General features: G+C 54.4%; 1 protein-coding gene across 1 annotated transcript; it reads left to right on the forward strand.

Annotated features, from left to right (window-relative positions):
* Positions 1–1,668: 1,668 nt before the first annotated feature.
* PLICBS_004108 (uncharacterized protein) lies at positions 1,669–2,504 on the forward strand (the record flags this gene model as incomplete). Its single annotated transcript, XM_065600411.1, has 2 exons — positions 1,669–1,729; positions 1,843–2,504. 2 exons carry the CDS (start codon positions 1,669–1,671, stop codon positions 2,502–2,504), a joined length of 723 nt encoding a protein of 240 aa, XP_065456483.1.
* Between the last annotated feature and the right edge of the window lie 9,299 nt (positions 2,505–11,803).

An 11,803-nucleotide genomic window follows, 5' to 3' on the forward strand; every position in this document is an offset into this window, starting at 1 on the left:
AAGGCCATATTCCTCGGGGCTTATCATGATGCCCGGAAAGCCGGTTTGGCCGAGCAGAACATCAAGGGAGGCTGGCGGGGTCAGATCTATGGCAAGTCAATCTAGCCAAGCTGTCGATGAACCGCTTCGTCCTTGCTGACGCGGAAACACCACAAACGCCGCCACAACGCATAAGAAGCATCGGCTCGCTGAGAGCGATGCCTTCAGAAGGCCGAGACGATCACACGACGTCAGGCCCCTCAATGTTGGTTTATTCCAGAACCGGGAAGTCAATCGTACAATGCACCGCTTGTTCTCCAGCCACGGGGAGCCAAAAGCCTAATACACGATTCAGCAAGATTGAGCAAGTTATGGAGACTATATTGAGGGCATTATGAGTCTTGGAGCCGGTTGCCAGAGCCACATTGACCGCCTAGGAGTAGTTTGAGCCTCTCTGCATTGAATGGCAGCTCAAATAGCTCGCAACACCAAAATTGACCAATTTTACCTCTTTTTGCGCCCGCAATTGCGACGTCCGTAGGTCGCACACATCATCGTGAGGGTGGCCAAAAGTGGGTGTGGCCACCAAACAAAAAAAAAAAAAAAAAAAAAAACAGGATGGGGGCCCCGGGCCCCCCGGGGGGAGGCTGACTGCACAGCAACTTTTGCTGTTCATGGTGGGACTGTGGCGCAAATTCTGGGGCATTCCTTGCCACAGCAGTCCTGGCATGGCGGCCAAGCAAGCACGCTTTGTTTGACGATGCCAGCTCAGACCCTGTAATGGCGCAGAAGTCGCGTTTCAGCCACTTGTCTGGATGTTGGGTAAAGTTCACTGCCAAAATCCGTCCCTCGATCATGCTCGCTGGTTCTGGGAATGGCTTCTATTGGGTCGGCGGGGCGTCATTGTGTTCTTCCGCAGCCAACAAAATGCCGCGGAGCCTGGGCATGGGCGCCCCTTCCTGATGTCGAAATGGGCTGTCCACCGCAGTTGGTCTGCATACTCGCCGCCTACAATCATGAATCGGAGCAAGGGAGCAACGCAAGCCACTGTCACAGCCGCCGGTCCATGTACGGAGTAGCGCTGATGCAGCCGATAGGAGGCTGTATTAGGCAGATAAGAACCGCGCCCCGTGGCTTATATTCTTTATTTCGCACTTGGTACTTCGTCGTTCCGTTTCAGCTCCCAATTCAGCTCCCTTTTCACCAACCCGCCGACGCTACGCCACGGAAGCGCCACCTCATTGCTCTCGCCCCCGACCGTGTTCTTCGACATCCTCCAGCCGTCCTTCGTCGCGCATCACTAGCCTTCAGTTGCTTCAGAATCGGCAGGCTGCTGCCTGCCTATGGCCCTGAAATCCCCCAGGCGATGTTATTATGCATCTCTTTGGTCAAGAGTGGAGGGTCGACACAATCATCAGTGGATTGCTGAGCGGGGTGCCTGCTGTCCTCCCACGCAACAAAGAGAAAGGTAGCGGCAACGGCAACGGCAACCAATGGAAGTGGGGATGAGCAACCAGATCCAGAAGACAGTCACACAGAGCTCCTGGACCAGTCCGCAGAGACATCACAACCCACTGATGCCGACAGTCGATGGCGGTCGCCTGCCTGTACAGGTTCGAGCGAGATTCATTTCGAAGCCTTGCGATCATCCTGGGCGACGCTGACCCTCGCCCGTCCCGCTCATCCACAATGTCAGACATCACAACTTCGACAGCTCCTGGCGTTGTTAGCCCGCTTCGACAGGACCCTGGTGAGCGCAGCACACGAGACAGATCCCCGCGCCCGCCTCTGGCATTTATGGCCCTTTGCCTGCTACTTCGTCGTGGTACGTTCTGTTAATGGCTGACCTGGCACTCATTGCAGCGGCCGAAATCAACATCAACGTTAAGACGGTTGCCGAATCTTCTTCGAGAGAGCCCGACAAGACGCGACCACATGTCTGCGCAGCTTGCCAGCGCTCCTTTGCCCGCCTGGAGCACCTGAACAGACACGAGCGCACGCACACCCAGGAAAAACCCTTCGAGTGTCCTGAGTGTGCGCGTTGCTTCAGCCGCCGCGACCTGCTGCGACGCCACCAGCAGAAGCTACACCGGACGACAACGCCGTCTCGATCCTGTCACCACCGTGAGTCCGCCACCCGCGTCGCGTCTGGCCAGTGTAGATTGCGCAACGATAGCGCTGCCGCCGTCACGGCTGGAGCCAACTCGGCGGCCGCCTGCATGTGGCCGAGGTTAAACAGCATCACCCATGTTGATGGTGCTGCCATGCAGATGTTTGCATCTGGAAATGCCTCAGCCGCCGCACGAGGCACGGCTGCCCAGAGCTGCCGCCCGAGCCTCATCAGCTTCCCGATTCACTCGGACCAGGGAGAGACGCAGCACGGTCTGCCGAAACTGGATAGTCCAAGGACGGTGCCATCGTTGGCAGCCTTCGACCCCGGGTTCAACTTCGAGGACATATTCTTCTCGCCTGCGTGGACCATCGATTTCAACTCCATGCAATACGACGACTCCGGAGGTCTATAGTCATGGAACAATGGTCCCTACTTGGTATCTAAATGGACGATGTGGCTCGAGGCAGCCCTTCGATGCCGGCCTCTACTAGGTTCGCCGACTGAGATGACACACCGGAAGGCTGGCACGAGCAGTGTAACGGTCTCAACTGAGTGTCTTGAACTAGCTGAGCGACTGCAACGAGTATCCCAAAGCTAAGGAGAAAGGAAAGAAAGAAAAGAATGGAAGAGAAAGTTGCAGAAAGAAACACGAGCTTTTGAGCGGAGCTCCGGAGCTGGTGTGGATCCCGGTCGAGAGCGGAGCCGAGACCCACACGGGCCCAGCCCGTTACAAGCAGTGTGCCAAGCGGCGGTGGGGGTGCCGGCAGCGAGCATATCGGGCCAGATATGGCGTGAGCAGCTTGAAATGGATTGAAGAGGCAGAGCGATCAAAAGCCACGACTCAAACAGCTGCGGTGTTCTTCGACGGGCTGGTCAAGCCGACTGAATCGTGGTAGAGCAGTCTTCCAAATGTAAACAAGAACCCACGGATCGTGCTGCTGGGCGGCCAAGGCAGGATTTCGACAAGCTTCGTTGCTCTTTTGGGTGGCAGTCAGAACAGCAGTGACAAACGGCGGCAATTCGGGAAAAAAGCGGCAAAAGCGTCGGTTGACAGGAAGGAGAGGAGGCCAAACGGCCGACGTCTCGGCTGCTGGGCATGGGACCCGCAAGACTGAGGGCTGACTCGTCCATTCCTTGGCGCATACGTGTGCTTATGGGGTCGTCGCCAACTCGGACCGGCAATTCTCTAATGCCGCAATCCTCTCCTTCAAGGTATCATTTTCGTCCAGTAATCCTCTATTTCTCTTCTCAAGTTCGTGAATATACTCGGTCGCTTCGCTGAACACCTCAGCCAAGGTCAATTTAGCGCGCCACCAGATCGACTTGGGAAAGTGGGTGACCACCACTTACCATTGCCTTGGTCGCTTTATGTGCCGGCATTGGTCTATGTAGCTCATCGCGTTCGTCCGCTGCAACCACTTCTACTGTGCGCAGTCGTGCATGTAATTTACAATAATACATACAAATTGGTCCCGTACACGATGTCGTGTCCCTCTGTACTTTCATCAAAATACACGTTTTTCGTCCGTGCACGCGGCACATCCCTCCCCCCACCAAATTGCCACCGCCGTTCCTTTTGCCTGTTCCGTTCAGATGGGCCTGGAGCTGAAGCGACTGGGCGACAGACTTGAGGTCATCACCGCGCGCCCAACCCTTACCCCGCCGCGATCTTTCGCCGAGATGGCGCGGTCGCCGCACCCGTCCCAACCCGCAACTGGGACGCACAGCAAGGCAGCGACTGGCCCTCTCGCGGGTTCGCCCTATTTCACGATCGACACGTCGCGAGTGGAAGAAGCGAATAGAGACCATGTGCAAATGGGGGCAGTCCGCCAAGCCATCGAAGGCAAGATGAGGGGAGGACGGTCAGGCAATCCGGCGGTGCGCGGTGGTCGTGAGGGACGCTCGAGTCGCGGAGGGCATCGAGGTCGTTTGCAGCAACGAAAACGAACTGACGCAAGTCAAGGAGGCTGCACAGAGGACAGCCTTCGTGGGTGCGAGAGTCATGAGGGATTAGCTCTACCCTGTGAAGGTGGACAATGCGAACAAGAGCATGGTGCTGGACACAGAAAGGAACGTGCTCCCCGTGGCTGTCGAGGCACTTGGTGCGGTGAACGGCGTTCAGCATCGCCAAGATGTCTTGGCTGAGCAACAAACAACCGGGAAAGGCCTACGGGTCGATGGTGATCTACGTCACGAAGGAAGACGACGCAAGACAGCTCCTGGACAGCCACTACTTTGGCCTAGCCGGCAAATCGGCTGTCACGAACGTGTTTGAGCGACGCGGGGGCCCGTGCAATGCTACAACTGCGATGCTATAGGCCACAAGTCGTTCCAGTGCAAGAACTCGCAACTTTGCGGGAGATGTGCGGTGCCTGGACATCAACGCAAGGAATGCCCAGCGGCGGAGCCGAGATGCGTGCCATGCGGTGGGCCGCTCGAGTCGCTGAGCCGGAACTGTCGTATGCGGAACACACGCAGCAACGATGAGTAAGACCTTGAGCATCCTACAGCTTAATGCACGAAAGCGAGAACCGGTTCAGCAAAGCTTGATAAATGACGATACACTTAAAGACTTCAGCGTGCTGGCGGTCTCCAAGCCGTAGGCGAGGCTGGTGGACGACAGGGTGGTCACGAGCCCGATGTGGCACAACAACTGGACGAAGATGATACCGACGCAGAAACACGATGCTCTCTGCTGATTCGAAGCATGCTCTGGGGGCGAAACGACATTGAGGCGGAACAACTGCCGATACCATCGGCGGACCTCACAGCGGCAGTGCTTTGACTGCCGGAGGGAGACGTCCTGATTGTGTCGATAGACGTGCAAGGAAAGAGCGTTCAGATGCTGAACTCAACCACGAAGTTTATTGCACGACCTTCTTCAATCATTTCGTGGGGCTACAGAGAGACGCATGGATGTGGTTCTGGCGGGGGACTTCAATCGCCACGACCTCTTTGAACTGGACACGACGTCTCGGCTAGGAGACAAGGTGAGGCCGAACCCATCACTTCTGGGGGGAACGGAATAGGTGAGGCCGCGTCGTCCAAGAGTATCCAAGGGTCAGGGATGTCGTCATCAGCGGTTCTTCACTCCAGAGTTGCTCGCCGCAGAGCTTCCGCCTTGTCAGCCTGAGTCTCGACGATCGACTCACCCACTTGTAGTGGTGGGGGCCGGAAGACACCGGGCTCTTCAGCCAGCGGGTGATCTTGAAAATATCCTTATCCTCTTGGACACCGTCGATGAGGTTACGCCAGTATGTTCTTTTCGCGGACGGACGACGTGCCTCATTTCGAGCCGGGCAAGTTGTACCTAGTAGCCCTGGCCAGCTGGTTTTCGCCAATCAAGACAATGCGACCGGGGTTGCGATGCACGCAATATCATCCATGGCCCTAGCGCTGGGACGTTCAAAAACAGCTGGACAATCGAAACGCGCAGTCATTGGGCGTGCCGCGCTAAGGCCTACCTGAGGCTGAGCAGGCCCTGAACTCCTACTACACCGACCACGACAATGGATCCAATCATACATCTCCCAAGGTTCCCCGTCGTCATCTGCAAAACGTCCGGCTATGCCTGCTTCGCAGATGAGACTGCCAACCAACTGCTGGCGCGGCACCGAAACCTGCGGTCATTATCCGCGATGAGACGAACTGGGCAGGCTAGAAGTTCCACCTCGGGCTGAAGCTCGGAACAAGAGTAATTATACTATTACCAACACTGCCAAAATTACCCATGGGCTTGCAATATCCAGTGGATGTGCAGACTTTGAGGAATCCCTTGTCGCACCACGCAAACTTAAGCTTAACAGTTCTTAAGAGGAATGGTAGCCTAGAATTGCTTCTAGCAGATGAACTTATATATCTTCTTCCACGTGGCCCATGTGGCCCGCTCATCCTTCTCCCGCGCTGCCAAGATGGGCAAGTTGAAACTCTTCCGCCCCGTATCCACGTCCATGTCACATAGTCTGACGTACGTTGTCTTGTATATAAGTTTGTGTGTGACGTAGAAAAGAACGATTATAGGCGCGCCCATGTATTTCAGGAAGAAGTTCTGCGCCACACTGCTTCTCGTCCTGTTTTCCAGGCTGATTGGAAAGGCAGCGATCCAAAACTGAGCAATGAGAATAAAGATATTCAGCCCCAGTCCAATATAGGAACCCGTGATGCCAACTTGCGAATTGCATGGGATTGAGTTGAGGCTTCGCCCGCGGTACGCCCAGGCCTGGCGAAAGCGAATGTGACACAGGCAGATTGACGCCCATGTAAACACAAATGAAAGACCCGAAATAGCGAGCAGCCAGTCGAAAACGTCCTTTCGCCGCTCAATGTTGGCAAGGTAAGCGAGTAGACCGAGCGCCGCGGCCATCCCAATGGCAAACAGTGGTCTGCCCTTCCTGTCAACATAACCCAAGACTTTCGGGGCTTGGTGGAGCTTGGCCAAGGCGACCAGTGTTCTTGAGGATCCGAAAACTGCCGAGTTGCCCACAGACAAGAGAGAGATAAGGATCACAGAGTTCATAATGGACGGAAGAACCTGTATGCCGGCATCCTGAATTGCAATGACGAAGGGCGATGCGTTCGCGTCCGCGCTGCTCGTAGCGCCAATGAGCCGTCGGTCGTCGTAGCGGACCAGGAGGCCAACGAGCGTCAGCGCAATGATATAGAACAGCGTGATTCGCCAAAACACTTGCTTTATTGCCGTTGGTAGCGATTTCCGTGGGTTCTCGGTTTCTGCGGCTGCCAGACCGATGAGCTCTGTGCCGCCAAAGGCGAATGCAGCTGTGACAAGCACGCTACACAGGCCCTTGAAACCATTATTAAAAGCGCCTGGATCCTGCCACATCTCGCCTCCAATGTAGCCGTGGTCGGGTGTACCCCCGCAGTTGAGTACAATTCCAAGCAGTCTAGCAGATCAGGTTAGTTTGAGCTCGATCACGCTCCGAGAAGGCCATCCTACATAAATCCGATAATGGCGGTGACCTTAATAATAGAAAAGGTAAACTCGGCCTCGCCATAGCCCTTGACACCAAAGAGGTTTATCACTATGATTGCGAATAGAAAGATAGTCACAAAGGCTGCAGTGGGCAGCTGGTCAGTCCAATATTGGATGGTCAAAGATGCTGCGACAACCTCCAGTGGCAGAATGACAAGCCACTGTAATGCGTATCTGTGATACAAACATGTCAGCATTGTATCCAGAATCCAAAAGGCTACCCTCAGGACATACTGCCAGCCAATCGCAAAGCCCCATGAAGGATCCAGGAACCGTGTGGCCCATGAGGAGAATGAACCCGCAATGGGAAAGCTGACGGCCAGCTCACCAAGCGCCTGGCATGTGCAATATAGCATGGTACCGGCAATGGAAAATGCTATCAATACGGATGCAGGCCCTCCGGCATGCAGTGCATTCCCCGATGCGACGAAGAGACCTGTGCCTATACACCCTCCTATCGCAATCATCTGCAGATGCCGTCCCTTCAGCCTTCGTGCCAGCCCAAGGTCAGCAGACTCAACTGCTGCAAGATGCAAGTTGTAGTATGGGCCGTAACTTCGCGAGGTGGTTGGTGCGCCATGGACAGGATTATTGTGGTTAACAGAAGAGAAGCCCGAGTCGGCCACAGCCGTAAAGCTACGGAAAAATCGCTCCAAACGTGGTGAGCGCCTGCCCTCGTAATCAGGCTCTTCCATACTGTAGGCCCCTTGGCGAACTTGGCGAACTCTTGATGAGGTTTTTCGACATTCGGGTCCGTATCGGCAAACAGTCTTGTCGTTGGAACCCATTCAATGATAAACCTTCGTAGCTCGTCGATAAGTAGCGACCCTGTCAGTTTCGAAGTAACAAACGAGTTTCTGCCGATCGTGTCGATATTTATTGCAAGGACATGTGCAAATTGTACGTCGACTGCACGGGCTCGCCCCTGATACACCGTCAGGGCCTTAAGCACTGTAGCAATCTACAAGAATGTCGGATACAGGCTTGTCGACAGCAGGACATGCTTGGGACAAGACGCCGACTAAGAAACCTGGCCACGCCAACCCCATATGTTAGTAGGCATAACAAAGCCTGTACCTGGATACTGTACCTGGGGGGTGCGTACTTGTACGCTCCGAGCCGGGAAGCCCTCTGATGTGAGAAATCGCGTACACTGAGCTCAGAGGGCTCATAACATATGGGTGGTCTCTGATACGCTCCTACATACCGCCCCCCAATTGACACACAGAACACAAAGAGGTTTTGGTCTACCGGACTACCTGCTCATTTCTCGATAGCAAGAGAAAACGTGGGGGCTCTTTCTGATGTTTATAGCAATGATGTATTGTATTCGCCCAAATCGGCTTGCAAGTCAGTAACATGCTTGATGTCCGTCGGCGAGCTCCCTCATACCTGCGCATTGCTGCGGGTTTCGGAACAAGCCTGAAGCCAAAATGGTCCCACTTTGTCCTTGGGTTGAAGCCATGTGGCGCGGTGATTGATGTTTGATTGGCGGAGCGAAGGGCCTGTTGCTCGTCGCCGAACGGTGGTCGCCGAACCAAGATAACAGCCACTTGCTATGGATATCTATACAAGCCTGGAGTAATTGCACAGCGAGCCGTGCAGTGGGGCTCCTTCAGGCTGCTGTAGTCACAACGGCAGGCTGGATATGAGCGCCATGATTTTGAAACATCTCGTCTCTCATCCAATGCGAGAACGGATGTCTGTCAGACAATCGGTCCACACGGATCACAGTTGGCATCGTGTCAATTGATGAGAATTATCTTGCTTTCTAGCGGCAATTACGCTCCTCCACCACTTTCCCTAGGCGTCCTCCGTAGTTGCTGAATACCTAAGGAAGGTTATGTTTTTCAATACGCAAGAGGCTCTTAATTGTCCACCAGTCAATCTGTGTACGGGCCCCTGCTGCCTCTGCTAGCAGTCGAGCAAATTGTTCGTTTGCCTGATTTTTCATCCCTTCCTGGTACCTGGGAGGACTTTTCCGGGGCAGTGAAGATTCTCCACTTGAGAACCTATGTAAGTCGTTTATGGGCTCCGTCGGGTTCGCTCCTGCACCTGTGATGTTGCTCTTTTGTAAAGCAAGGTCTCTGCATATAAGCATCGATGGTATCCGGATTGTCAGCTGCGAGGACTGTCAGAATTGCGTCGATGACAGAGGTTCTGCGGCGTATATACTGCCTGTACCTGAGAGAATGCTGCAGCTGACCCGATACCAAGCTGCCTGGTGATGTAGGAGAGACGCCCTCTGATCCAGGTGCGTTCCGCTCCGGTCAGATAGTCCTGCATCACTACAAACGTCAAGACCCACATCAGGAAATAGCCCGAAAGACTCTTCTCGACAGCGAGACCTGCGTATGTGCGGTCAGAAGAACTTTGGGCCTTTTCACGAAAGAGGTCGGCTTGTCTTGGTCGCCAACCCAATTGACAAGGTACTGATGCAATGATGTCGTGGATAATCTCGGTGCATGCTCTCGTGGCGATTGCATATTCCGTCGTAGTGCGGTAATCCGCGGGAAAGCTTAACCAGGAAGCGCAACGCGTGCTAGTAGACGATAGGTTAAGGCGCGAACAACGGGCCATGTACAACACATTCGCAACCCATGATGTGGCGTAAAGGTCAACCTTCCCTGGGAAAACATCTGCATTGATGTAGTCGCCCTGGGCGACATTTTTAACCCAAGTGATCGTGGTTCCTCGGAAATAGGCAGGCAAATTTGTGAACCATCGTTCGAACTCGTCGTCAAGCGCCTTGCATTCGTGGAGTAGGGCTAACACCTGTTTCATGCCTTCCGGATGAGATGCAGCAGCAATTAGCAGCTTGTCTGCCTCTGCTGAAAGTTGCGAGGAGCGGATACTAAGACGCTCGCAATGCGATGCGTGGTCGTCGTAAACTGGACACAACGCCAGGTCAGGTGCTTTGCCAGTCATCCAAGAATGAATTATCTAGCGACGGAAGGTTGGTTAGCAGTCGACCTGAGTAACCGGAGCTTAATGCATTGAGACGTACAGAAAAGGTTCGAACGGCGATATAAAGATCAAAACCTGTTTTCGACCGTAGCTGCCGCAACCCCCTGTGTTTCACAAGCTGTGAAGCTCCCTGAAGATGGGAATCCCAACACGATAAACCCGGTTTTACAGCAGCAATGTCCTCAAAGACGCCTAGGAGAAGCGTCGAAGCTAGCGTTTCATCTTCGAAGGCAGTTGCGGGGTCCCGAAGTGCCACAGCCGTCGCGGCAAGCGCTTCTGTGTAACGCAGATGCGATCCTCTGCGTAGTGAGGTGTGCGCTTCAGGGTGGCAGTTTTGGTAAGCAGCTGCAGCGCATGCCTCGAAAATGAGCTTGAAATGAGGCGCAGCTTGTCGCTGCGTCGAAAGCAGGAAATCTATGAATTCAAAGAATCCTCGAACAATTCGGTGATTAGGCGCTTTGACGAATCTAGACACGAAGAAAGACGACGAGATTTCTTCGAGACACAATTTCGGCGAACGAAATAGTTCCAGATGCTGTGTGTTCTCTGTCGCCCGTCGAACACGGCTCGCGGCAAGTGGTGGCTGTTCTGGATCCGTCGAACCAGTCATTGGAGAGCCTGTAGTACGGCACTTCTCATTCTTTGGTCCTGGGTCAGTAGACGACGGAACCTTGTAGCCTGGGCATTTCTTCATGCGCTTGATGCATTGGCCGCAGCTCGGATGGCCGCCGTCACACTGCAAGTGAGTGAGCGTCTAGTGTGGTGCTACAAAGCCGGAGACCTACCTTAATCTTGCGAAGCCGACACAGGTGGCATCCGCGGGATGGGCGTCCGTGGTATGCCATAACTTGTTAGTAGCGTGCAACTGTTGCGCCTTGTTTGAGCCTAGATCGGACAGTTGAAAATCATGGGCTGAAGCACGAGCGAGTTTTGTACTAGGTAAGGTTTAAGCCAATAAATGACGCCTGCAACGTTCGGGGGGCCATTTATCGTCAAGGAACGAGTCTCAGAAATGGCCGCGAAAGAGGGTAAAGTACAGTAGAGAAGCGAACTCGACAGTGTTTCCCGGGGAGTGAAGTCACCACTTCCGGAAGCCTCGTAGTCTTCTGCGCAAAATGGAGTTTCGCGGCAACCGGAGGCGCTTCCCGAGCCAGCATGGAGCGCAGTGCCGGACGGGATGAGGGGGCGCCGACTGGGTCATGGTCTGTGATGTGTCACAAAGCCACATGGCCAGCATCCAGGTTCAAAGCGGTACCGCAAATTGTTGGTCTCGACAAGTAATGTGGGCCTGGGCAACACAGGTGGTGCCCGTCGTGGTGGCGTTCCTGCCCGCCCTCTGATCGCCGACTTTTCCCGCCACTCGGCGACCACTTCCCAGTGAAAATCCCAGTACAGTTCTTCGCGATGAAAGTGGCCTGACGGCTTGCACAACTCACACGTGGTGTCGAGGCTCCGTCTCTTTCAATCTAATGTAGGATGCCTCAACCGTCAATGCAGGTACGCCGAATACCTCAACAACATGCGTTGTTGCCCCGGAGAGAAGGGGGGGGCGGGGCGGGGGCGGGGGCATTTGACTACCAAAGCTGTTACTGTCCAGCACCAGGTCTTTTAACTGGCAAAAGGAATGTACTGTAGCCTTCATTACCCAAGCCATCTAGGTGCACGGTAACGGCCGTGCCAAAAAAAAATGGCATAACTTGCGAGGTCGCAGCCTCTTCGTCTGTCTCAACAAATACCACCAGCCACCTTCTGGC

This window comes from Purpureocillium lilacinum (genome assembly GCF_023168085.1).
Source record: "Purpureocillium lilacinum CBS 284.36 DNA, scaffold_3, whole genome shotgun sequence".
Classification (NCBI taxonomy): Eukaryota; Fungi; Ascomycota; class Sordariomycetes; order Hypocreales; family Ophiocordycipitaceae; genus Purpureocillium; species Purpureocillium lilacinum.